Source organism: Chrysochloris asiatica, unplaced genomic scaffold, assembly GCF_000296735.1.
Source record: "Chrysochloris asiatica unplaced genomic scaffold, ChrAsi1.0 scaffold00003, whole genome shotgun sequence".
Taxonomy (NCBI): domain Eukaryota; kingdom Metazoa; phylum Chordata; class Mammalia; order Afrosoricida; family Chrysochloridae; genus Chrysochloris; species Chrysochloris asiatica.
The window spans coordinates 43,434,265-43,461,241 of NW_006408521.1; the positions used below are offsets into that span (position 1 = coordinate 43,434,265).

A 26,977-nucleotide genomic window follows, 5' to 3' on the forward strand; every position below is an offset into this window, starting at 1 on the left:
TTTATTCCAGTGTTCTAATACTGGCCCTTGAGCAGTTTCCTCTCAGGCTTATAGTGATGAATCCATGTCTTGTCACCAGTAACAGATTTTTCTAAGAAACTTTTACTTCCTTTGAGTATCAGTCTAAATTTGTTTGCAGATGTCTAAATGCTTCTGTTTATGCTCTTCTGTGAGATGTTTTGGTACCCGTCTTGCACAAGCGTTTCGAAACCCAAGTCTATAGTGGTTGATTTCAGAGGCAGAGTTAGGGCTCATTTGCACATGATGTGCCACATAGTCCACAGTCATCTAATCGACAGGAGCATCTCACATGCATGTTTGATGCTGCATCAGTCATGGACGTGGACGGGCATTTGAATATAATCAGAGTGCTGATAATTTTTGAATCACCCTCATATGAAGCTGGATGCAATCTCCAGGATTATAATGTAGCTTATAGAAGAGATTAAACAAGCAAGCAAAGTTTAGAGCAGGGGTGGAGAACATCTGGCCCTTGGGCCATAAAAGGCCTGAGAGAGCATTTGGTGTGGCCCTGCCAAGAGACCCGCAGTCCCAGCCACTGCATAAAGTGGTGAATGAATGCAATGTTTGACCAAATATGTTGCTGTTGTTAAGTGTTGTCAAGTCGGTTCTGACTCATTGTGACACTGTATAGGGTTCCTGAGGAGCAGCGGCTAACCTTGTTGTTCAAAATCTAGTGCTGATCCTACAGCGCCACACCAGGAGTCCCTTGACTAAATATAGCACACTCATTTTTAAGTTGATAATTTTGTATGGTCCACGAATGATGTTAAAAATTTGGGCAGAAAAAAGGTTCCCCACCCCTGGCTTAGAGGATCCTACTACCACCAAGAAAGAAGAGCTGGAAGAAGAACACATTCTTTGAATCTGGTGCCTCTGTCCTGGGCAGCTCCTAGAGCCAGAGGAAGACTGGTGCCAAGACGCATAGCGATCTCCAAGGAATGTTGAAATGCTGAAGAAGATAAGGGCTTTGTCTCCAGTGCCAACAGAGAGAAAGCTTTCCGTTACAGCACTCCGAATTTGCACTTCTAGCCTCCTAAACTATGAAAGAACTTTCTGTTTCCTGAAGCCATCCAGTACCAGGAGCGCAGGGTGCTGCTCTAACAGATACCTAAAACGTGGGAGCGATTTTGGAATTGGATAATGAGCAGAGGCTGGAAGAATACTAAGGTGCCTAATAGTAGATGCCTAGATTGCCTGGAGAGGAGCTTTGGTAGCATTACGAATCAGGCTGAGAACCACAAGGTCAGTAGTTCTAAACTACCAGCTGCTCTGCAGGAGAAAGATGAGTTGTTCTGCTCCTGTAAAGATTTATAGCCTCAGAAACCCTGTACAGGGTCGCTGTGAGTCAGAAACGATGCCACGGCACATAGCCAGACTGCCTGGAAGAGAGGCTGTAGTTGGAATTACTTTTATTCAAGGCAGTTCTGATGAGGGCTCTGAAGGCAGTGAAGAGAGCTGTAACGCTGGAGAAGCTGGTGCAGACGGGAGAAGCAGAGGCAGGGATACTCAGTAGCAGAACTAGGAGACCCACCCAAGAGGGCCTGGGAGCTGACCTCTGGGTACCCACAGGGTGAATCCTTAGCCTCTGAGAATCCTAAGGGTAAGGCCACATTTTCTGAAATTTCAGAGTCGGATTTCCACTAACTAGGTTCCCGAATATCGTGCTGCTAAGATGGGGCTACTGCTCAAAGCAAAGGGGAGGCAAGTTATGCATCAGGCTGCTAACCACAAGGTCAGCAGTACAAATCCACCAACTGCTCCAAGGGAGAAAGATAAGCCTTTCTACTTCTGTAAAGATTTACAGCATCAGAAACTCTATACAGGGTCACTGTAACTAGGAACCCACTGAACAGCACATAACAACAACATGCATATCAGCTTTACTGTTTTTGCTTCTCCAGAGAACCAAGACAAAGACACTTGTTGTCAGGTGCTGCCAAGTTGGTTCTGACTCACAAAAGAACGAAACCCTGCCACTGACTGTTATCGTTGTCAGGTTTGAGCCCATTGCTGCTGCTACCGTGCCAATCCAGCTCACTGCGGGTCTCCCTCCTTTTCACTGACCCTCTACTTTACCGAGCATGATAGTCTTCTCCAGGACTGGTCCCTTTTGATAATACGTACTAAGTATGAGAGACATTGTCTTTTGAATCTTGGTTTCCCTTGCCTACCACTGTAAAATAGACACTTGAGGAGAAGAGACAGGAATAGCCAGAAACATCACAACAGAAGCTTGTAAGTCCGTCTTTAGCTTATAACTGATTGGAATACTTTAAAGGGGGCTAGAACTTGCCTAGTGAAAGAGGCTTCCTGCCGAGTCTTTGTATTGTATAAGACCATAGGTGGAATCCTGAATCTCATCTAGAATCTTCTGAGGTGGGAAATTTCCACTTGAAAAGACAAGTAGAGCAGCCAGCCTGGAGTGGCTAGAAGAACAGACGATACTTTATAACAGAAAGACCGGCAGGAAACATCACAAACAATGACGGCAATCTGACTGACGGACTACGACAAGAACAAGCAAGTGTTCACATGGAAGCCAGCAAGGCAAGTGCTCGGGTCCCCTCACAGCAAACCCCCTTCCAAGACTAAGACTCAAAGGGAATGTATTAGCAGGCATGTGGTCTGGCTGGTGACTACGTTGGTCACCGATAAGGGGAAGTGAAGAAAAAACAGCAATGAAGTTGAGATAAGTCCGACCACGTTCAATAGACTCCTGTGAACCTGGGTTGAGACCTGGTTGGCCAGAAGTATGGTAAGACCTGGGGATCCCTGGGCCCAGAGACAGTGACATGGCCACAAAGGACTAGAGTGGAGAGTGAAGCATCCAGCTGATATATAAAGTTAGGGGAGATGCCCAAGAACACCCAAACTTGCAGACAGTACCCACTTGACCTGGCTTCAATGGGTGGATGATCAGATCTTGACTAGAAGAAAGAAGAGGAAAAAAAAAGAGTAATCCGCTACAATTTGATGAACTTGGCCTATACTTATGGATATAGTAGCTCAAAAGAGGGAACAAATCTTTACAGCAAGGATCATTGTCATCCCCTCAATACATAGGTTGACAGGGATGGGCAACTTAAACATTGACTACCCAAAATGGGGGGGCTATAAAGGCAAGAAGTGACTGGCTTACAAACTTTCAGGAGGGAGCCTAGTTCCAGAGGGGGTGGGGGAAGGTAGAATCTCCACTAAATGGTTTCTAATCTGCTGGGACGGCGCCGATGAAAGGAAATGGGGATAGGACTCTTGTGGTATACAACAGTGAATAATTGCTATCAGGACTGACTGTAGGGGCCAGAAATGTAAAGGTAGATGTTCTGCAACAAAAAGAGGGGAGTGGTTGATTTTGCGGTCTAGGAGTGGAGGACCCTGGGACCATCAAGGGAGAAGAGCAGAGTGCGGGACCCTACCCAGAGAAGCAGTGACGCCAGAAATGGAGGCAGAGATGATGACATGGAGAGATGGAGCAGCTAAGGACTTTGGACTCAGGAAGGGAGAGGGGCTGTGTGTTGATGGCTGGGGGGCAAGCTTGCAAGGGGTGTACCCTTTGGTTATTTGATGATGCATGGAGGGGATTATAATCATGGCAACAAAACAAAATATGATAGGATGAATGTAAAGCTGGTGTTCTCCCATGTAAATGATCACATAATTCACAATAAACAGTCAAAAAAAAAAAAAAAAAAGCATGAGAGACACAGTCTGGCCATCTTGGCTTCTAAGGAACACTATGGCTATACTTCCTCCAAACCAGATCTGTTTGATCTTCTGGCAGTCCACAGTACTTTGAATATTCTTATCCAACACCATAAACTCAAATGTATCGATTCTTCCACTAGCTTACTTATTCATTGTCTAACTTTCACATGTATATGAAACTACGGACAATATCTTAGCCCTCAAACGGACATCTTTGCTACTGAACACTTTCAAGAGGTCTTGTGCAGCAGATTCACCTGATGCAATACATCGTTTGATTTCTTGACTGCTGTTTCCGTAAGTGTTGACGGTGGAGCCAAACAAAATGAAATCTTTGACAACTTCAATTTTTTCTCCATTTATCATGATGGTCCAGGGGCAAGGATTTTTGTCTTCTTTACATTGAGGTGCAAAGTATAACAAAGGCTGTGGTCTTTAATTTTCATCAGTTAAGTATCTGAAGTCCTCTTCGCTTTTAGCAAGCAGGTTGTATCATCTGCATATTGCAGGTTATTGATGAGTCTCCTCCAATCCTGATGCCCTGTTCTTCTTCATATAACCCAGCTTCTTGGATTATTTGCTCAGCATACAGATGGAATAAATACATTGTGAAAGAACATAACTCTGACGCACACCTTTCCTAATTGTAAACCATTCAGCATCCCCTTGTTCTGTTCAAACAACTGCCTCTTAATCTATGTACAGGTTCCTCATGAGCACAATCAGGTTTTCAGTGGCTAAACATTTGGAAGTAGTTGATCTCTTCTCCATAGTCTTAGTTTGGAAGCTCAGCTGAAACCTGTCCACCACGGGTGACCCTACCTGCATTCAAAACACCAGTGGCATAGTTGCCAGCATCACAGCAACACGCAAGCCACCACAGTGCCATCAACTGACAGATGATTACTGGAGAAAATAATTACTAACTAAAAACTAGCACTCATCACCAAAAAAAATGGTAACAGAGCAGAAGCAAGACCATGCTAACAGCCAAAGTTCTGTATTACTTAGTAATCAATTATGAGCCTTAGCCAGGCTAAAAGAAATATAGGAATTTGTTCTGAACAGTTTTCCCACTATGGTCCTGGCTGAATTATACTTCCAACCCTAAGATTTTTCACATTTGACAGTATTAGATACATATTTTACCAAAATAAAATCTTTCCTTGAGGCAAAAACTCATTTCCCCAATGTCTGATTTGTAAAAAAAAAAAAAAAAAAAAAATTTTTTAAGGGTTTATCAAGTAAAAGCCTGTTGTTGTGTGCCGTTGAGTCAATTCCAACTCATAGTGACCCTGTATAGGGTTTCCAAGGAGTGGCTGGTGAGCTTGAGCCACCAAGTTTGTGGTTCAAACTGACTTTACAGTCCAGTGCATTAGCACACAGGGCCGCACCAGGGCTCCAAGTAAAAGTTAAAAGTTATCTAATAAGTAAAAGTTCATTGCAGACAGGTAAACTATGTAATATACCAATGTAACAGTATATTAAATATACCAAGATATTAGAAATACTACAATATTTACATTCTTCAAAAGTAAACGAATAAAAACAACTTCATGCTTAAGGGTGTTTGAACAAGTTAAGTTACAATTATTTGATTAAGTAAGGAAAAGCACAGAGGACACATTTCAAATAATGAACAACAGCCCAGGTTATACCTTTGCTTCAAACAGCTGGTGCAACCTTCCTTTCTCCTGAGAAAGCTGTTTAATTTTGTTAGTGTTTTTCTCAAACTCCTTATTTGCATCTCTCAGTTTTCTCTCGAGTGTCTCTCTCTCCTTGCGAAGGTCTAAGGACTCCTTCTCACCTCTCACATACTTCATCACCATCGCTTCTTTCTCTTGGCGTGCCTCTTCACATTTTCTGTTGACCTTTGAAAAAAATATGACTGAACAGTAATAAAAATACTTCTCAAATAATAAAAATAAATCGAAAGATTTTCTGATTATATCATGAACGTATTTTTTGGTTACTGCACAACAATCCCAGGAATTCATCATACAATTTTTGAAATAAAAGGGAAAAAAAATGAAATTCTAGTAAAACGGTCCAATCAACAATAAATTAGTATCACCAATACGTGCTTTTACCTTTTCCTATTGGTGTGGTATTGTAGGATAAGCACTGGACTGCTAATTGCCAGGTCGGCACTCCTCAGAGGTCAGATGAGGCTTTCTGCTCCAATAAAGAATGAAGCCTCAGAACCCTATCCCAGGGCACCGCGAGCCAAAACGGACAGCAGTAAACAACACTCCATTTACGTGGGCTGACTTGGGTGCTCCATCCCACTTAATCCTCCACACTGTTATACAAGGGATGGGACCTGGACCACCCTGGGGACACTGGCCAGTATACACTGGGGACAGGAGTTAGAGAGAAAACCTGGAGCACAGTGAGGTGTGGGAACAGAGATCTGTTATCCCAACCCCACTCTGCACAGACGTACAAATAAGCGCTAGAACCTCCCAAAGCTTCCACCTCCCACAAAAGGGTGGGCTCCAAAAGAGTCCTCCTCCTGAACAAAGGTACCTAACAGGGGAACTCTATTTCATGTGGGGAGAGGGGGAAAGGCAAGGGCCAAGTTATCAAGTTCCTGAGACTTTATAGCCACAGCTCTATGCATCTTGAAATTTGAGGTTCAAATTCATTCTACCAATCTGATCTGAGAAATGGGGAAACTTCAACCTGGAAAATTAAGTGATGGCATACATGTGGAGGGGGAATGTGGGGAGAGGGGCCTGTGGGACAAAAGATGGGCTGGACAGAGATGGGGCAGGGTAGGGGACTTTCACTTTGTAGTCTGTCTACATTCTTTATTAGAATTTTCCAAATTAATATGTATACATGTATTAGTTTGGCACTTCTAGAAAATGTTAATTTTTGTGTAAATGAAACTATTACTCAATACACCATTACTGTCCAAAATGCTCTAGCAGGTTTGTTGTTGTTGTTGTTAAGTGCCATCAAGTTGGTTCCAACTCATAGCAGCCCATATAAGGTTTCTGAGGAGCATCTGGTGAGTTTGAACCTCCAACTTTGCAGTGCACACCGACCTCGTGGTCCACTGCTTATCCTACAGCACCACACCAGTACTCCCTAGCAGGATTAGTTTACTTTAATTAACAAAAAAGTCATGAGATTATCAAGTTAACGATGACAATGATGTGAAAAATACCTGTTCCACCCGATGGGCCATCTCCCTGTGTAACTGCTGAATTGCATTTTTAGCTGTAATATCTTGAGCTACTAATTTATCTTTGGAAGCTTTGACTTCTTTATTAAGCTCTTCTAGTTTTGATTCCAACTGTAAAGAAAATGATTTCCATATTATTTTTATAGCTATAGCAAACAGACCACTACTAACTGAAATGCATATAAACAGTGTAAATAAACACGAAGTAATGAATATAGAAATTAGTATCAAATGTTAACATTTCTATATCTCACTGGAAACAATTAGTATCGCCTTGAAGCAGATCCTGATAAATTAAGATGTATATGTAAACTCTAGGGCAACCACTAAGGAAATAATCGCAAGAGCAGTGAAAAATCATTAGTAAAATAGACACTCAATGCAAACAAAAGCAGAAAAACAATAGAGTCGATGTAGCGATAAAATGAAGAAAATCCTGCTATATCAGTTTTCTTGTTAAAAGTGTAACATTTTCTAAATTCTAGCAAAAGAAAGGAAAATCCTATTTTCTCGTAAAAGAAGACACCACCAACGAGCTCAAGAAAGGAACAGCTCTGGTTTCCTCCTCATTTGTTTAGTGTGACATTTCTGCTCATCACCAAAATATGGGTCCAGTCTCTTTCTAAGGTTTGTTCACTCTTTAAAGTTCTAAATTTCATCTATATGGCATAGAAATAAAAATCAGGGTTTAAATATATGGTATTGTTTCTTGTTGTTAGGTGCCATCGAGTCAGTACCAACTCATAGCGACCTTATTTTACCCTCAAATTGTTTTCAACTCATAGCAACCCTGTGCAAAACAGAATGAAACACTGCCCGGTCCTGCGTCCTCCTCACACCATACCGCTGGTACACTTAAGCCCACTGCCGCCGCCACTGGTATGTTCCACTGTAGGCAATATTCTGATGCCATCTGACAGTGCTCCACTGCTATTCCTAAGGTTTTCAGTGACTAAACATTCAGAAGTAGTCCTTCTCTCCTTCTTCCTAGTCTGTCTTAAGTCTGAAAGCTCAGCTGAAACCTGTCCACCATGAGTGACCCTGCTGGTATTTAACATACCACTGGCATAGCTTCCAGTCTCACAGAAACACAAAAGCCACCACATAGGATTTTACAAATATAGTTACATTTTAACTATCTGGTGGTGGTGATGTGCCATGAAGTCGGTTCTGACTCATAGCCACCCTGTAGACATTTTCCGAGGCTGTACATCTTTACAGGAGCAGAAAGCCTCATCTTTCTCCTGCAGAACTGATGGTAGTTTTGAACTCCTGACCCTGAGGTTAGCAGACTGATAAATAACCATGCTACCAGAACTCCTTTTCTAACTATCTAGAAATGTGTTAAGTATTCCAAAGCATAAGTGAAACTTGGTTTAATTTTACTGACATTACCAATGATTTGCCATGGATTTCATTAAGTAGCTTTATGTGAATGACAGGGCAGAAGGAAAGCCTCTGAAAGTTGGATTGCTTCTCTCCCATACACAGAAGAAAATCCAGCTTAGAAAGATGAAGGAGCAGCTCTGTTTTACTACCAGTCTGGGATTCATTTTGCTGACCCACGGAGCAGAAGAGTATATGGCAGAAGCCAGAGAGAGAAAGGAGGAGCGGGAGAAAGAAAAGAACAAGGCAGACTGGGGAAGACAACTAGTCAGATCAAATCTAGATTATAAGAGCCAATCTTCACAGTATAGTTAACAACAACAACAAAAAAAAAATGGGGGGGGGGACAGATGAAACCAAATTAAACTATAAGCTTTAAAAGAATTCTAATATCAGATATAAACTTTAAAGTATAGTGCTCCTTCTCCATAATTGACAAAAGCAGTATGGCTAACTATCAAATCAAATTATGTCTTTATTTCCCAGATTTCTATATTACAGAATATAACCACACACACTGTATAAAACTCTAAGTTTGCACAAAAAATTAGGAAATGCTTTTCCACTTTACAAAAGACAGTGCTTTAAATATCAAATAATTCTCTGCATTTAAAACAAAACTTAACTTTCAGAACGTCAATTTATACATGCATTTATTTTATAAATGAAGATATGGACTTAAATGATTTTTGTCTTTTTACCTGTTTAATTGTGCTCATATGCTGTTTCTCTGTTTCTGTTCTTTTTTTTAGTTCTTCTCTTAAATTGTCTTTTTCTGAGCAAATATCTATAATGAGCTCTTGATGTCTCTTATTTTCTTTAATTAATCTAAAATACATAAAGGGTAGTATAGGTAAAACATAAGTAAAAATGAAGATAAAATGAGATGTGGAATTGAATCTTCAGATTGGGGTATAGAGATAGGTTTGATTTATAAATCAACATTCTTAAATCATTTTTTAACTTGGCCAAACACTCTCTGGCCAATAAGACTATTATCATTTTCCTAGAAATTTGTGTATTTCAAATTAATGAAAATATTCATTCACATTAAGAAAAGCGCAGCGTTATATATAACTATATGCCTCTGGGAATCTCATCTCTTTATATCAACAGTTCTGAATCAGTATCAATTTTGCTTCCCAGGGCACACTGGACCACTCTAGACACTTGCCTGGAAAGATTTCTGGTTGTGAGCCTCTGGAGGTGGGAGGGGGGAAGCTGGCTACTGGTATCTAGTGGGTAGAGGCCAAGGTTGCTACTGAATACCCTTTGCTTTCTTCCTATATGATGTTCTTGATGTCATCTCATAACTCTTCTGGTCTTCAGTCTTTAGTGTCTAATGCATCAGGTCTTCCATATAGGCTTATGAATATTATCCTATTATAGAGAGTGTTGTACTTCAAATAGATCTTGAAATGTTCTTTCTAATGATTAATGCAACGCCATTCCTCTTCAATATGTTGTTCCAAGCACAGGAAACCATATGAATGTCAGATTTAAAATGGCCAATACCAGTCCATTTCATCTCACTAATGCCTAGCATAAAGATCTTTATACATTTCCATTTCATTTTTGACAACTCTGAATTGTCCTAGATTCATAATTCGTACAGTCTTTGTTTCAATTATGAATGGATGTCTACAGCTATTTCTTCACATTTTGCGTTGTGCCACACCAGCAAATGAAGGTCCTAAATATTTACTCCATTCACATCATCACGGACAACTCTACTTTGAGGAGGCAGCTTTCCCCAAAATTCTGAGTGCCTTCCAACTTAACCCCATCCCTCTAGTTCTTATGATTAGTAGCCTTACACCTCAGAAATTAGTTGGTGAAGATCTGACAGTCTGAATCCTAAAAGGTCGTGGCCCCTCCTTTCAGAACCCAGAGGTTGTGATTGTCTGCTTTGAGACTGAGCTTTGGTTTCTGCTTTTGTACCCCCTGACCCTTTGTGCCTCTAGGGCAGGCCTGGCCTTCCCCACTGGAACAAGTGTTATAAAGATCTTAAGCTCTACCAATAAATGCCTGGAGGCACTCATCCACCACTAAGACTTGGCTCAACTGTGCTCAGTTCTTTTGATGTATGGGGTCAGCAAGCACAGCCCCACCAAGTGCCCTGAGGCACCCGAGATACCAGGGGTGGAGGAAGTCCATCAGAGGGCCATATTAAGGCGAAGTCATTTGGTCTGGTGCTGCCAAGGCAATCACAGTTCCATCCAGCACATTATTGGTGTTGTTGTTGTTAAGGGCCATCAAGTCTGTTCTGACTTGACGGCTGGTGAATTTGAACTGCCAACCTTGCAGTTCAAACCCACCTTACAGTCCAGTGCATTATCCTGCAGCACCACACACTTATTGTTCGTTAAGTGCTGTCGAGTGGGTTCTGATCCATTGCGATCCTGTATAGGGTTTTCTAGGAGCAGCTGGTGAGCTGGAACCATTGACCTTATGGTTCAAACTGACTTTACAGTCCAGCACATTAACCCACAGCACCACACCAAGACTCCATCACATTGTTGTTGTTGTTATTAAGTGCCGTTGAGTCGGTTCCGACCCATAGTGACCCTGTAGAGGGTTTCCACATTAGGGGTGAGTTAATAAAATGTTTGACCAAATATAACAAACTAATTTTTACGTTGATAATTTTGTATGGTCTGAGAATGACGTTATAAAGTTTGGCAAATGAAAGGTTCTCCATCCCTGCATTATGCCATCAAGTCTGCCTGAAGACACTCAGCTCTCACTCCCGAGACTTCACACTTCTGTCTCTTGGTCCTGCTGCCACCATTCTCTCTTGCTGTCTCTCCCTACCTATACCATCTCTAGTGTTACAACTCTAAGATCTTCATCCTGAGCCCTTACCAGAACTTTCTTTGATGTCCATAATTCCACCAATGGTCTCTGCAAGGTAATCTCGGCTTGTATTCTTGTTGTTGTGAGGTGCTGTCAAGTCAGTCTCGACTCCTAACCACGCTATGCACAAAAAGCTGCATACTACCCGATCCTGCGTCATCCTGGCAGTTGATGTGGAGCCCACTGTTGCTGCTACGGTGTCAGTCCATCTTGTTGGGGGTCTTTCTCTTTTTTGCTGATCGTCCACCTTTATGTTCTTCTCCAGGGATTGGTCCCACCTGGCAATATGTCTAAAGTATTCCTCGATTCTAAGGTGCATTCTGGCTGTATTTCTTCCAAAGCACATTTCTTTGTTCTTCTCGCAATCCAGGGTACTTTCAATAGTCTTCTCTGCCACTATAATTCAAATGCATCAATTATTCTATGATCTTCCTTATTCATTGTCCAACTTTCAAATGCATTTGAGGCTATTGAAAATGCCATGGCTTGGATCTGGTGTACCTTAGTTATCCAACCCATAGCAATTCTGTATAGGGTTTCCGAGGAGCAGCTGGTGAGTTTGAACTGCTGACCCTGCTGTTCAAACCAACCTTATGGTCAAGTGCTTATACTACAGCGCCACACCAGAACTCTGGTATGACAATACTATTAGGAAAAAGATGAAAGGAAATGAAATTATTTTAGTACAACAAAAATCAACTCAATAAATTTGAAAACTAAAGAATAACTGATCTTATTTTCTGACTATAATCAACCAATTTTTTTGTTCTTTAAATTTTAGTTTTTAAACCAAAGTACTTCCAGTGAGGATTTTTTAAGAAAAATTATTTGAATTTCATGATTTTTCATTGGGTTTTAAGTTCTCTTACTTTTGATAACATACTTCTACATTTTTTTCAAAACTGAAAAATCTGGTTTGCCTTTCTAGAGCGTTAATGAACTCACACTGCTGTATTTAGATATTAACTAGAGAAACTTGATACATATTCATTCAGTAAACGCTTATGCTATTGATTTAGCACTCTGTCCAGGACTCATCTGTGGACGTGACCGTGGACAAGTGACTCTCTTCTATAGAATCAATCTCTACCTGTAAGAAAACTAAAAGGACTCAAGGGAATCCAAACTTACTTCTTTATGGTATGCTCCTGCTGCAAATACTTTTCGTGGACACATTTCTCAAACATAACTAACGCGTGCTCCCCCTTTTTCATTCCATTCGGTACTCGGTGTTCATCTGCAAAGTCTGTAGATAAGAGCTCAGATTCGATTTCTTCCAACAAGTCCTCTGATGCTGAAACATTCTTTATTTTTGAAATAAGTTTCTTGGTACAGTCTGTGTCATAGGGACTTTCTGAATAAGCCTTTTGATTAGCTGCTTCTGTAAATGTAGACGACCTTAATTCCACCAATATTTCAGTTACTGTCTGCTCGGTGTCATTTGCTTTTGAAACTTGCTTTGTAGAATAGCCACCAGGAAAATTAGCTATTTGTTCAGAATTTTCTGTGCATATGTCTGTTTTAGCACAAGAATCCTCCCCTCCACCATGATCTGAGACAGCATTTTCTTGTGCTTCAGTTTGGTGACTGTGTTCATTAGGTTGACATAAAGTCGTACTGAAGCTTGGTGACAATGGTTTCGACTCATTTTCTAAGCTGTTGCTTCCATCACCAGAAAACGAGCTGCAGGAGTCTACGGGTGCTTTTTCTACCTTTTCATCAGTGGAAGTGGAGGCTATGTGCCCTGTCTCTGACATGCTTACTGGCAGCAGTTCACTCTGCATTTCTTCAGATCTGCTCCTGATCTTCCTTTTACAGCTAAAAAAGTCAAAACATCATAATTAGTTTTGGAATTGTTTTTGGTTTTGTTTTAAATACCAAGGCCATATCTCTCTCTGTGTATATGTATACATATATAGATATAGATCTGGTAGTGTAGTGGTAACGAATCAGGCTGCAAACCTCAAGGTCAGCAGTTTGAAATTACCAGCTGCTCCGTGGGAGAAAGATGAGGCTTTCTGCTCCCTTAAAGATTTACAGCCTCGGAAACACTGTACAGAGTCGCTATGAGTGGGAACCAACTCCACGGCACAGAACAACAACATAGATATATAGATGTACTTTGTTGTTGTTAAGGTCTGACTTGTAGTGACCCTGTATAGAGTTTTTCAAGGAGCAGATGGGTTTGAACCACCAACCTTGTGGTTACTGGTCCAGTACTTATCCTACAGAGCCACAGCAGGACTCTATATATATAGATCACTGCAAGATGTAGAGTAGCTAAGGCCACAAATTTCACCACTGCCTGGTGTGGCGCTGTGGGCTGATGCATCAGACTACAAAATCGTTTGAACTGCAAGGTCGGTGGTTCAAGCTCACCATCTGCTCCTTGGCAACCCTGTACAGGGTTGCTATTTGGGTCAGAATTGACTCGATGGCACTTAACAACAATTCCTTTAAGAGCCTTTATAGGGGGTATAGGAAAAAGAACAGGGCAACCAGCTTGGGTGTGTTATAGCCAGAGGACGGCTGCAAAATCCTGCTCTCGCTCCCCCTTCCATTCCATCACATAGTTTCACTGGTCCATTTCAGTTGCAATGTGGCTCTTCTGGATCACCCTGATACGATGCTAGGTAAGGAATACTACTAGTAATCTGAAGGTTGGTACCAAAGAATTGTTTAGAATTCCTTCAGCTTCACAAAGGGAAAAAGAGAACCTCAAGAATCTGGAAGAAAACAATGGAGAACTAAGACCAGAATGAAAGCACTCGAAAAGAACCCACATAACATAAACAAGGCAACAAGACACGGCTACCTATAGCCCAGAGTCCTAAAGCTGTGAAGAAAACAGGTGTAAACATGCCTGAAAGGAACGAGTTTTTGTAGATGTGCAAAGAGATTCAGGAAATACCATGATTCTCAAACCCTCACATCAAGAGTAGTAAACAATGTTCAGTGCAAATCAAATGGAGCCCAAGAGTACTGTCTAGGTCATAAAAGCAACATTAAAAATAATAACAGTAACTCAACAGGACTGGAATATATGTTTATATTGTTCAGGAGCATTACTACTCTAGCCATTGTATAAAAATTAACCACCTTTAGAAATGATCTTGAATAAAATATATCAGTGGTCTTAAAGAAAAGGAATCTTCAGCTTGGCACCAACAAGCACATACAGGATGGATGAGTTACTTAAATCCTCTGAGGCTTGATTTTTTCAAAACTGGGGAGTGAATGTGATAGTTCAACACAATCAAGGTGAGAAACAGTTCCACATAGGAGGTGTAGTAATAGCAGACAAAACAGAAAGATTAAATTGCTGAAAAACAGAAAACAAGGTAACCTATTGATGCTAGATTAGTGGAGGTCAGAGGATGATAAAAAAAAAGGGTAAGAGGAGACCAAGGGTGGTCTGGTAGAAACCACAGAATGCCTGCAGGAGTTACTTTTGTTAGGAACGACAAGAAATTATTCCTTAGCAATCTACATGAGTCTAGGGTATCAATCAATCAATCTTGCAGGTCTAAGAGATTCTCAGCACAGGGACCCTCGGTCTAAAGGACTCACTCTGTTCTTGGCTCTTCTTTCTGGTGGTAGTAATTCCTCTTCTTTGCTCACTTCTCTCTCCCTTTATCTCTTGTATGTAATATAAAAGGTGACACCGGTCACGCCCGAGAAACTACGCTTACAGGAGATTAGGGCTGTGACATGCATGTTGTTGTTGTTATTAAGTGCCGTCAAGTCGGTTCCGAGCCATAGCGACCCTGATCAGGGTTTCCAAGGCTGTAAATCTTTACAGGAGCAGAAAGCCTCATCTTTCTCCAGCAGAGCAGCTGGTAGTTTCAAACTGCTGACTTGAGGTTCGCAGCCTGATTTGTAACCACTACGCTACCAGAGCTCCTTTGTGACCTGCATAAGAGCATTGAATTCCACCCTAATCCAGTCTAATGAGCTCCACTCTAATGGTACAATGTGATAGTGGTGGTGGTGATGTGCTGCGGAGTTGGCTCCGACTCATAGGGACCCTGTACTAAGGAGCTCTGGTAGCGTAGTGGTTATGAATCGGGCTGCAAACCTCAAGGTCAGCAGTTGGAAACTACCAGCTGTTCTGCGGGAGAAAGATGAGGCTTTACAGGAGCAGAATATCTCCTCTCTCTCCTGCGGAACCACTACGGTAGTAGGTACTAGAGCTTGACTGTGTAGAGTATCACATAGTGCTGCTAAGTGTCTTTCAGTCAGTTCTGACTAACAGCGACCCTGTCTAGGATTTCCAAGGTGCAGCTGGTGGGTTTGAACAACCGACCTTGTGGTTCGCAGTCCAGTGCTGATCCTACAGTGCCACACCAGGAGTCCATCACATACCAGGTCCTCAAATGTTTGCTGAATTAAAGCTTGTAAGCAAAGACGTGGTAATTATAGAACCAGTTACAAGGAACTTATTCTAGAGAGGTTGGTGCAGCGCTATGAGTTAATGCGCTGGACTGCAAAGTTGGTTTGCACTGCAAGGTCAGTGGTTCAAGTTCACCAGTCGCTCCTCAGAAACGCTATACAGGGCCTCTATGAGTTGGTCAGAACCAACACAACAGCACTTAACAACAAACAACAATTCTAGAAATGTTTAAAGTCGGAGGAATAATTAACACAAGAGGGACCAGCTGTTTCATTAAAGACTTTATCTTTTAGTTCAGACTGCTTTTCGGGGCACCAACTAATACAGACATTGGCCTTAATACTCTAAATATATGTAACAGAAATGTACACCACAGATTTAAAATAACCACTCAAATTCTCATTTTCATTCAATGTATGAGAGGCTTGAATCAGAAAATACAACTAAATGGTGTTGTCTTCCTCCACACCAAAACCAAACCCAGTGCTGATGAGTCAACTCTGCCTCAGAGCGAGCCTAGGGCAGGAGAGAGCTGCCCCCATAGGACGCCTTCCCAAGGCTAGGATCTTTATGGAAGCAGACTGCCATATCTTTCTCCTATGGAGCCCCTGGTGGGTTTGAACCACCAGCCTTCCAGTTAGCAGCAATGCACCTAACCACTGCACCCCCAGCGCTCCTTCTGCTCTACTCCTAGAACAAAGTAAAGTGATTCGGAAACATTAGTCAGCTACATGATCTTTCTGAAAGTGCCACTTGAAGATATACTTTGTGACTGTGTTGCTATTAAAATTGTAATTGACCAGTTTTGAAATCAATGTGAAAACTAATGAAAGGAGTAAAACCCCAGGTAAACCCACTGCCATCCATTCACTGTGACCCAGTGTGTCCGAGCTGTCAGTCCTTCCAGGAGCAGAGAGCTTCATCGTTCCGGAAGACGAGTTGCTGAGTTTAAACTGTTGCCCTTTTGGTTAGCAGGCTGGTGCTTACCCTACAGTGCCTCCTTAATGAAGGGAGTAGTTTTAAAAATGAAAACTAGTTAAAGCTAGCTACACTAGTTAACAGAGAAGTTGAACAAGTGCTAGCCAAAATGTAATGGTCGGCAGATAAAGAATCAATTTAAACGAGAGTAGAACTGCAAAGAGCTGTAGTGTGGTACTTACTGTAGGATAAGCTCTGGACTGCGAACCGAAGACTCGGCCCTTTAAACCCACTAGTTGCTCTTGGAAATGCTATGCGGGGTTACTATGGGTCAGAACCAACTTGTCAGTACACAACAACAACAGGGCAGAAAAGGCATCATGACTCCCCAGTATTGAGAAAGTGACAAGAAATGTTCATCACTAGACAACCTGAAGACTCCGTTATGTGTGTCCTGCTTTGCCAATGGAAAACCACTACTGCCTATTGTCATCTTACCCAGAGTTCAGTCTTCGAGTCTTTATTTTCCCTCCTAGGAATCATCCACTTGGATAACTTGAACCCACAGCTCATAGCTGGTACCCATATATTTTCAGTCCTGGGCTCTTGCAACACAAATGTTAATTCATCTATTTCCTCCTTGAGATTCCTCAGCAACTAGCTGTACTACTTTTCCAATCTTATCTCGCAACACATTCCTAAAATCCTAGTGCTATACTATATTCTACCAGTAGACTGAGCCAGTCTACTCAGAGTCTCCCTGTTTACTTATTAATATGTCCATGGTTTTGTCCCCAATCTGTAAAGGTCTTCCTTTCATTCTCTTATGTCTAAAGAACCAGTTCTAATGGCATATCTTCCTCCCAATTTTTCTTCAATCAAAGTACAAAACTAATCTCTCATACAAAGTAAAACATACACTACATCCATACTCATCATGCACCGGGTCACAGACTTCCTGGGGACATTTTTGAAGACTGTCTCAAGCCTTTAGCATGATCTCTGCACTTGCAAGAAGGCAAGGAGACTTACTACTCTGCAATCAATCAAATGTCTTAAATCTCAAATGAAAGAAACAATAAATAATCTAGCAAACATAGTCTCTGTTACGTTTACACTGATTTATGCATATTTATCCAGAGGTTTTCAATAGGGTAAGGCTCTTTGGGTTTACAAAATGATTCAGGGAAACCAAAAGTAACAGTGAATGAGAAGCAGTTTGTGAGACTTATATTATGTCCAGAACAACAACAAAATTGTTTCACATTTTGCTGGATAATCACCTAGTTTAATAATAAAAAAACCCCTCCTTAAACATACTATTTTTCCAATTACCGAAGCTTAGACCGTAACTCTGTTTTGTGTATTCTTGTTGTTGTGTAGTTCTGACTCACAGCAACCTTGTACAGGATTTCCAAGGAGTGGTGGGTAAGCTTGAACCACTAACCTTGAAGTTTAAGCCGACCTTGCATTAACCAGTGCATTTACCCACAGTGCCATGCTCCTGTAAATAGAAAAGTGCTTTCTACTTAATATTGTTTCTCAGTAATATGCCCATGACTTCTGAAAAACTCACCATACAAATTGGCATTTGGTATAGTTTTCAGTTTAGTTTGCAAACGTTTTTTTCTTACTCAAATGAATAATGGGGGAAAGGGGAGAGTGTTAATAAAGATCTGTGTGCGTCTACATAACATGGCCTTCGCCAAAGATGGAACAAGTGCATGAGGGAATGATGACCATGGTTACGCCTACAATTAACCTGGAGGAAAACCAGTCAGCTAAGTCCTCTTGTGGGTCTCAGTTGCAATACTGATATGTGCCAATCTGGCTGCATCCCAATCTTTTTTTCTTGGGGATGTATCAAAGCTCCTGAAGATAGGCTAGCCCAGCAGGCGAGCAAACAGGAAGCACGCTCAAGGCTCAAGGAGCCATTTGTTTACCAGATTGTTTTAAGAAGAGCTGGTATAAATCAAATTCACACTCAGACATGGTGATTGCACTTCTAGATTGCTCTTTTGAGGTGAAAAATAACAGGTTATTTGACATTTTAGCAACTTACACATTAGAGGAAAACACTGTATTTAAATTTTAACATAGCCACAAAATGCCTGATTTAAGCACTTTCATGGAAACACTCCCCCTGCCCACCCCACCAGTTGTTTCTGTTTCTGACACAGTACTACAGGACCAGTTCACACTTGGAAACTATGTCAGTGGAGTGAGGACTGGTTTCGCTCTTACTGGAGCTCATCAGCTGTAGGCAACTGGTCAAGAAACACTTTTTAGTAGCCGGAACTTATTTAAAATATGACAACTTTTTTAAACTCACAATTCTGTAAAATTATTTACAGTAAAGAGTCATACAAATAAAAACATCATCTTTAGTGGCTTTAAATTATACTTTCTTTTTCTCCTTAAGAACTAGCAGTATGAACAAATACAATAAAAGAAAATTAGGCTTATTCAATAAACTGTAAATGTAAAAAAATCCAATCCACAGGTATTTGACAACAGGTTATCAAACAAACCTCATACAAAGGTAGTAAAGTCAGAAATACATTTCCAAAGTAGATGCAAATTCCCTCATTCTTGGGTACTAAGCACCCAGCAGGTCCAGGTACTGTTGTAGAACATGGCAATGACATTCCCTGTAATGCAGCAACGTCTGAGGTTCTGTGGGAAACCCTTCCTGCCAACAAAACACCTAAGAATTATATAGGCTATGTAGGATTTATTTTAAAGTTTCAAGATTTTAATTTCAGGCCTGTCCAAATTTCATTAGAAGTTACACAAAAAAATGAGTGATTTAAGTCGAACAGAAAAACCTAACTCGGATCAGTGTAAATATTATTTACAAAAAAACACTATAAATTATCTATTATAAACAGAACTATTTGTATCTCAAGTAATATCAGCTTCCCAAGTAATGTCCAATAAGATAAGCAAGTTGGGCCCAGAAGAGAGCTCCTATTCTTCAGCATACAGGTTTACTGTCCTTTGTAGGAAAATTACACCAAAAGACCCCCAAATACACTCCGAAAGCAGAGTAAACAAAAGAACAACTTGTATTTTGATTTGACAAGACAAAGTCAGAAGCAGCCAGTTCACGTATACACACAGTCAAACCTGATCTAATTACAGTCCAATAATAATAGTTGACTCTTGATAGACAGTAACTTTAAAAGACAAGTCTTTTTTCTGGATAAAGCTTTTTTAAAATAACCAATAAAAGAATAGAAAAGAACCTGTGTAAGAAACATGAAGCCCTTGTTTCACATGATAAAAATGCCTGACACTGGTTTCACAGAAGGTTGGTACTTAGATTCCATTCTACTTTAAAAAAATACAAACTAGGCAGGGTATTTCAAAGAACTCTGAATAGCTCTACAAAAAGTAAAAAATTAGTCATATGCTAGTTAAGCTTTTTGGTAAAATTTAACTTTAATATACTGAATTTCCTTTAACTGAAACATACCACTAATATGTTTAAAAAGTTTACTTCTAGTCCTCCAGTTGGAATGAAGCCCACCAGTGTTAAATGAAGCCAAGATCAACATCTCTAGGGGTTTGTTTAGCTTTACATCTAAAACTCAAGGCAAGGTGGATTTTTATGGCATATAATACGTTTGGGGAGGGGGGGAACAAGCTTAGAGCAATAGACAGAGCAGAACCCCTTCCCAAAAATAAACAGAATTAAAGAGGCCACCTTACATATTATATTATCAAGTTATATATGTCATATAACTTGAGTCCTGGTGTGGCACTGTGGGTTAATGTGCTTGAACTGCAAGGTTGGTGGTTCAAGCTCACCAGTCGCACCTTGGAAACCCTCTAGAGGGTCGTTATGGGTCGGAACCGACTCGATGGCACTTAACAACAACAACAACAGATGTCATATAGGCAGTTTGGTAAAACAGGCATATGCTGTAAGATAAGAAGTGGACTGCTAACCCCAGAGTTGGCAGTTCAAAACCCATTTGCCACTCCTCAGGAAAGCTAAGCCTTTCTGCTCCCATGAAGAGCTAACAACCTATGAAACGCAGTACAGGGTAGCTTTGCTATGAGTCAGAACTGATTCCATGGCAATGGTTTTGGTTTGGAGTAAATTTTTTTTAAAGCAGTAAGTTATTAATACAGAAACCTTACTTTGGGCAATTTGTATAGATTTGTTTAGATCTTACCAAATGAACTCTAATAAGTCTAAGAAAATATGAAGGTATCTTTAGTCACTTTTTTTTCTTAAATCTGAAAACGGAAAGAAGGGGAGAAAAAACCAGTTGATCTATGGTTCCCTGTACAAAAAGGGGAATAAATTGGGTGGGGAGGGGGGGCAGCGGTGAGTTTAAAGTGGTAAGTTATATGGTTTATATAGTATTAAAGAGCTTTGAGGAGTCCTAGTGTGGTGCTGTAGGATAACCACTGGACTGCTAACCACAAGGTCAACTGTTCAAAGCAGCCACTCCTGGGAAACCCTATACAGAGATGCTGAGTTGGAACCAACTCAATGATATTTAACAACAAATGTGTCTATCATTGCTTTTACTCTAATATTTTTCATTTGCACAAGTAAAAAATTTAAATCTCAGTATCTGAGAAATAGGGTTCAATGAAGAAATGTGAACAATCTAAGATCTGTTGTTGTTAAGAGCCAGGTCAGTTCCAACTCATAGTGACCTTGTACAGGATTGCCAGGGAGCAACTGGTAGTTTTAAACCACTGACCTGTGCTTAACAGGTCAGTGCTTATCCTACAGTGCCACACATGGACTCCCATATAAAATTGTTGTTACTGCTGCTAAATGCCTTGGAGTCGGTTTCGATTCATAGTGACCCTATATAGGATTTCCAAGGAGTGGCTGCTGAGTTTGAACCACCAACCTAGAGGTTCAAACCAACCTTGAGATTCAGTGCATTATCCTGTAGCACCACACCAGGCCTCCAATATAGGGTATTGATATTCTTAAGTGTCCTCAAGTCGGTTACAACTCCTAGTAACCCTGTCTAGGGTTCCCAAGGAGCAGCAGGTGAGTTTGTACCACCAACCTTGCAGTGCAGAGTCCAGTAAGGAGCCCTGGTGGTGCAGTAGTTAAAGTGCCAGTCTATTAAGCAGTGGTTCAGACCTGCTCACGGGAGGAAGATGTGACAGTCTGCTTCTGTAACAGAGATTTACAGCCTTGGAAACCCTATGGGGCAGTACTACTGTCCTCTAGGGTTGCCTCCATGGCAGTGGGTCTTTTGGATAGGCTTATGAGAAACTCATGAATCACCTTTGGTTATTTAAAGCCCTAGTGCAAATTACTAGCTCTTCTTCCCGGGGAAAGCTACTTCCTTAAGGAGTGAGGAGTGAGCGCTCTGCAAGCTTCTCTGTGCTCCAGGATGCCAGTGAGTGCTGGATGGAGGAGCAGCAGCCATGCCCTCACTGGTTAGCATCAAAGGATGACTCTTGAGTTTATGGGGGAAGGAACTATAAGGTTTGAGTGGCTACCATGCTACATACATGCTAGTCACTCCCTCCAAATTAGCAATAAACTAGACTGAAATGCCAAGGTGCTTCTATGCTTAAAGAAACCTCTACGTTTACATTCTAAGTCAGATAAGCTCTTAAAAAGATAAAATCAATACATACACACTCCATAAGGAGCTCTGGTAGCGTAGTGGTTGAATCGGGCTGCTAACCTCAAGGTCAGCAGTTTGAAACAACCAGCTGTTTCACAGGAGACAGATGAGGCTTTTTACAGCCTTGGAAATGTCACTATGAGTCTGACCCATCTCCACAGCACACAATCACCACCACCATCATCACAATGTAAACTCCTTTCCTTCAACATGATTCGGACTCACAGTCCCTATACCGCAGAGTAGAACTGCCCCTAGGGTTACCAAGGCTGTGCTTACTGAAGCAGAGCCCAGGTTCTCCCTAGGAGCAGCTGGAGCGTTTGAGCCACTTACCTACCGGTTAGCAGCCAAACGTATAACCATTGTGCCAAGAGGACTCCTTTGGTTGTAAAAAGGAGTTTTAGTTCTTAATAAGAAACTGGTTACTAATTTACAATATTTACAAATACATTTACTGAAGCTAAAATAGAGCAGAGAGGAAAGAAAGAACTATGTCCATCATCACTGTTTTCTGTGAAATGGTGGATAAAGGAATTACTGAAAAAGTGGCTAGAGGGAACAGCAAACTTTATACACAAGGAGATAGTTCAGTTTCACTATCAATGTCTCTTGAACCTTAATCTTTCCCACAAGACCAACACACTGAGAATGTGAAGGTGTAGTAGGTAGCTGGGACATCTAACCATTTAATGCTGTTGTTGTTTAGTGCTTCTGAGTCAGTTCCCACCCATAGCAACCCTGTATAGGGTTTCTGAGGAGCAGCTGATAAGCTTGAACCATCGATCTTACCGTTCAAACCAACTTCGCAGTCCAGTGCATTATCCTGCAGTGCCACACCAGGATTCCAAACACTTAATAGTACATTAAAAAGTTTTAAATGACCACCAGTATATCTCTTGTAACACTGTTCCATTGATTTAACCATAAATGATTTTTCTTAGAAAACCTTACACCTTTTTATTTTGGAAGACATAAGCTTGCTGGGCATCAAGAGCACACGGCAGAGGCATGAAGTCTGCCAAATACCTGGAACTGTGCATGGGTAGACTATTCTACCTCTTCTAGTTCCCAATTTAAAAAATCCAAACGTGTTGCAGTCCAGCCCATTGTGACTCTAGAGGACAGAGCAGATCTTCTACATAGGGTTCCCAAGGTTCTGGCTCTGTACGATAAGCACTGGACTGCTAACCGCAAGGTGGGCAGTGTAAACCCACTAGCCACTCCTTAAAAACTCTTTACAGGATCAACACAATCTGGAGCAACAGGCTGGCACTTAACAACAATAATTTTCATGGGAGCTGACTACCGTATCTTTCTCCCACAGAACAGTTGGTAGGTTTGAACCTCCGACCTTCAGGTTGGCAGCTGAGTGCTTAACCAGTGTGTCACCAGGGACCTTTTAGACAAATACCAAACTAGAAAAACCAAACCCACCGGCATCAAGCCATTCCGACTCATACTGACCTACAGGATAGGGAGAACTGGCCCAGAGAATTTCCCAATCTTAGAAGCAGGCTGCCAAGTCTTTCTGCCCCAACAACGGCTGGTGGGTTCGAGTCGCTTAGCAGTCGAGCGCTGTAGCCGCTGTGCCACCAGGCAATACCATTCATTCCCTCTGGTAGCGTAGTGGTTACGAATCAGGCTGCGAACCTTAAGGTCAGCAATTTGAAACTACCAGCTGTTTCACGGGAGAAAGATGAGGCTTTCTGCTCCAGTAAAGATTTACAGCCTCGGAAACCCTATACAGGGTCACTATGAGTCGGAACCGACTCCACGGCACATAACCACCACCATCACCAAAGAGAGGGAAAATTAACACCATGACAAGTGCAGAAAGCGAAAGCTTCCAACCAGGTGTTCTGACTCCAAATCCAGGCCTCTTTGCTCAAAACCAAAACCAAAGATGTGAGTTTCGGCGGAAGTTACTACACGGCTCACAGCGAGACACCGGCATTGTTTCCCCAGGTTTGCCATTTGGGGACCAGAGTAAGGGAGGGCAGATTTGAAATACCCTCATTACCGTCACTGGCAACCACGGTGCACGCCTGTCCGAAGAGGGAAGGCACCTGTAGGAAAACCCAACTCCTAGGTAACGCCAAGTCACCGGCACACGCAGTGTCCTGGAGACAGCGCGCCGAGCGCACAGGGCACCGGCTCAGCAACCCCGGGCAGGTGGGGCCTGGACCCGCAGCCCACGGCCCTCCTGGCCCCAGTCCGGCACAGGACGGGAACGGGCTCGGACCTGCGTCCCCTCGGGCTCGCCGCCCCCGGGACTTGCCGGACGGCGCGGAAGGGTGGCAGCCCCGCCCCGGGAGCCCCTCCGGCACTCACCCTACTTCTCCCAGCCTTCGGCCGCACCCTAACGAGGCTGCAGGAGCTCCTGCTCAGGGGCCAACTTCTCCATATCGGAGTCCGACAGACTGGGTGTGGGAAGACAAGGCCACACGCGGGGAATAGGGCCAGAGACCGCACTCCCTCCGCCGCGGACTCCCCGCCCCCAGACCCCCACGGAGCTGACACATCAACAAAGATGGCGGCGTCGCTGATGCCGGCCCGGCTACAGCTGAGGGGGCGGGGTTTCCTGGAGAAGCCAATCAGAGCGCGCGGGCGGCGTGACGCGAGCGCACCTTGAGCGCCAGGGTAACCTGTCTGTAGTGGGAGTGGCCGGTACAGCCCCGCCCCCGAGCTCGCGGCCCTAGGAGCTGCTGACTAGGACTCGGGCGTCCTAGGCATCGACGCACAGCAGCCGCTGAGCTGACTCGTCTGCCTTTTAGCCTTAGCCTGACCCTCATGCCTCACCCATGCCGTTTGTTTCTCGATGTGACGCCTCCTCACCCTTCGGCCCTACCTCGTACTACTCTGGGAGCAGAAAGCAAAAGAAAATTCCAAAGGTTGACTTCCCAACCGGGGTGTGCAAACCTGGCGCCTGACGTGGGCGTAGTCAGCTGGAGCCGCCTACCTGCTCATCTGATAAATTCATCCCTAGGTGGGCTCTCTCTGGGTTTCCCTTAACACCTGGTTCCTGTCATTATTGTTTAATAATGGACCTATGGTGTGTTCGTGAGCTCTTTAGGGGCAGGAGTGCGCTCTCCCGGCTCCGGCTGCGTATCCTGGCACGCAGCCAGGGGTTTGACCCCGCAGGTTCTCACTAAATAGCAACAAAAGTAACCGGGTCTGGAGAGTTCAAGTGAACAGTGTTAGTCGGTGGAGATTTTGCAAACCTTTCCAGCCCAGCGACGACCATTTCTTTTGTTCTTTTGGTTAGGAATTCTTGAGTGAGAGTACTGAATATGCAAGTCTTCAAAGCAAAGAGTTTGTAAAGCAAAACTAACTACGTGTTTAAGTTTCTTTTCTAACTGCTGACCAAAAAAAAATCCATTTAAAAAATGCAACACAACTCTTGCCTTTTCAACAGAAATGGCATTCCCTCCTTAAATGAAGGTACAGCATTAAAACCCATTTTGCGGTTAAAGTGTCTGTTGTTGTTAAGTGCTGTCGAGTCGATCTTGACCCATGGCGACCCTGTTTAGTTTCCAAGGAGCAGGTGGTGAGCTTGAACCACCAACCTTGTAGTTCAAACAACTTTGTAGTCTGACGCATTAGACCACAGCGCCACACCAGGACTCTAAAGTGTCTGTTGTTGTTCAGTGCCGTCGAGTCGGTTCCGAGCCATAGCGACCCTGATCAGGGTTTCCAAGGCTGTAAATCTTTACAGGAGCAGAAAGCCTCATCTTTCTCCAGCAGAGCAGCTGGTAGTTTCAAACTGCTGACTTGAGGTTCGCAGCCTGATTTGTAACCACTACGCTACCAGAGCTCCTTTGTGACCTGCATAAGAGCATTGAATTCCACCCTAATCCAGTCTAATGAGCTCCACTCTAATGGTACAATGTGATAGTGGTGGTGGTGATGTGCTGCGGAGTTGGCTCCGACTCATAGGGACCCTGTACTAAGGAGCTCTGGTAGCGTAGTGGTTATGAATCGGGCTGCAAACCTCAAGGTCAGCAGTTGGAAACTACCAGCTGTTCTGCGGGAGAAAGATGAGGCTTTACAGGAGCAGAATATCTCCTCTCTCTCCTGCGGAACCACTACGGTAGTAGGTACTAGAGCTTGACTGTGTAGAGTATCACATAGTGCTGGTAAGTGTCTTTCAGTCAGTTCTGACTAACAGCGACCCTGTCTAGGATTTCCAAGGTGCAGCTGGTGGGTTTGAACAACCGACCTTGTGGTTCGCAGTCCAGTGCTGATCCTACAGTGCCACACCAGGAGTCCATCACATACCAGGTCCTCAAATGTTTGCTGAATTAAAGCTTGTAAGCAAAGACGTGGTAATTATAGAACCAGTTTCAAGGAACTTATTCTAGAGAGGTTGGTGCAGCGCTATGAGTTAATGCGCTGGACTGCAAAGTTGGTTTGCACTGCAAGGTCAGTGGTTCAAGTTCACCAGTCGCTCCTCAGAAACGCTATACAGGGCCTCTATGAGTTGGTCAGAACCAACACAACAGCACTTAACAACAAACAACAATTCTAGAAATGTTTAAAGTCGGAGGAATAATTAACACAAGAGGGACCAGCTGTTTCATTAAAGACTTTATCTTTTAGTTCAGACTGCTTTTCGGGGCACCAACTAATACAGACATTGGCCTTAATACTCTAAATATATGTAACAGAAATGTACACCACAGATTTAAAATAACCACTCAAATTCTCATTTTCATTCAATGTATGAGAGGCTTGAATCAGAAAATACAACTAAATGGTGTTGTCTTCCTCCACACCAAAACCAAACCCGGTGCTGATGAGTCAACTCTGCCTCAGAGCGAGCCTAGGGCAGGAGAGAGCTGCCCCCATAGGACGCCTTCCCAAGGCTAGGATCTTTATGGAAGC

General features: G+C 42.6%; 1 protein-coding gene across 2 annotated transcripts in view; it reads right to left on the reverse strand.

The window, feature by feature from the left end:
• Positions 1-12,975, reverse strand: part of LOC102830499 (chromosome unknown open reading frame, human C10orf118) — a 32,998-nt gene extending 20,023 nt beyond the window's left edge. Inside the window, exons 1-4 of one of the 2 annotated variants that reach the window (XM_006831374.1) lie at positions 12,296-12,921; positions 9,010-9,136; positions 6,905-7,033; positions 5,388-5,600 (exon numbers count right to left, since the gene is read on the reverse strand). In XM_006831374.1, coding sequence (XP_006831437.1) covers positions 5,388-5,600; positions 6,905-7,033; positions 9,010-9,136; positions 12,296-12,921 — 1,095 coding nt within the window. Of the gene's footprint in view, positions 1-5,387; positions 5,601-6,904; positions 7,034-9,009; positions 9,137-12,295 lie in introns of both variants that reach the window. The other variant, XM_006831373.1, reaches the window with a different exon arrangement.
• Positions 12,976-26,977: the final 14,002 nt, after the last annotated feature.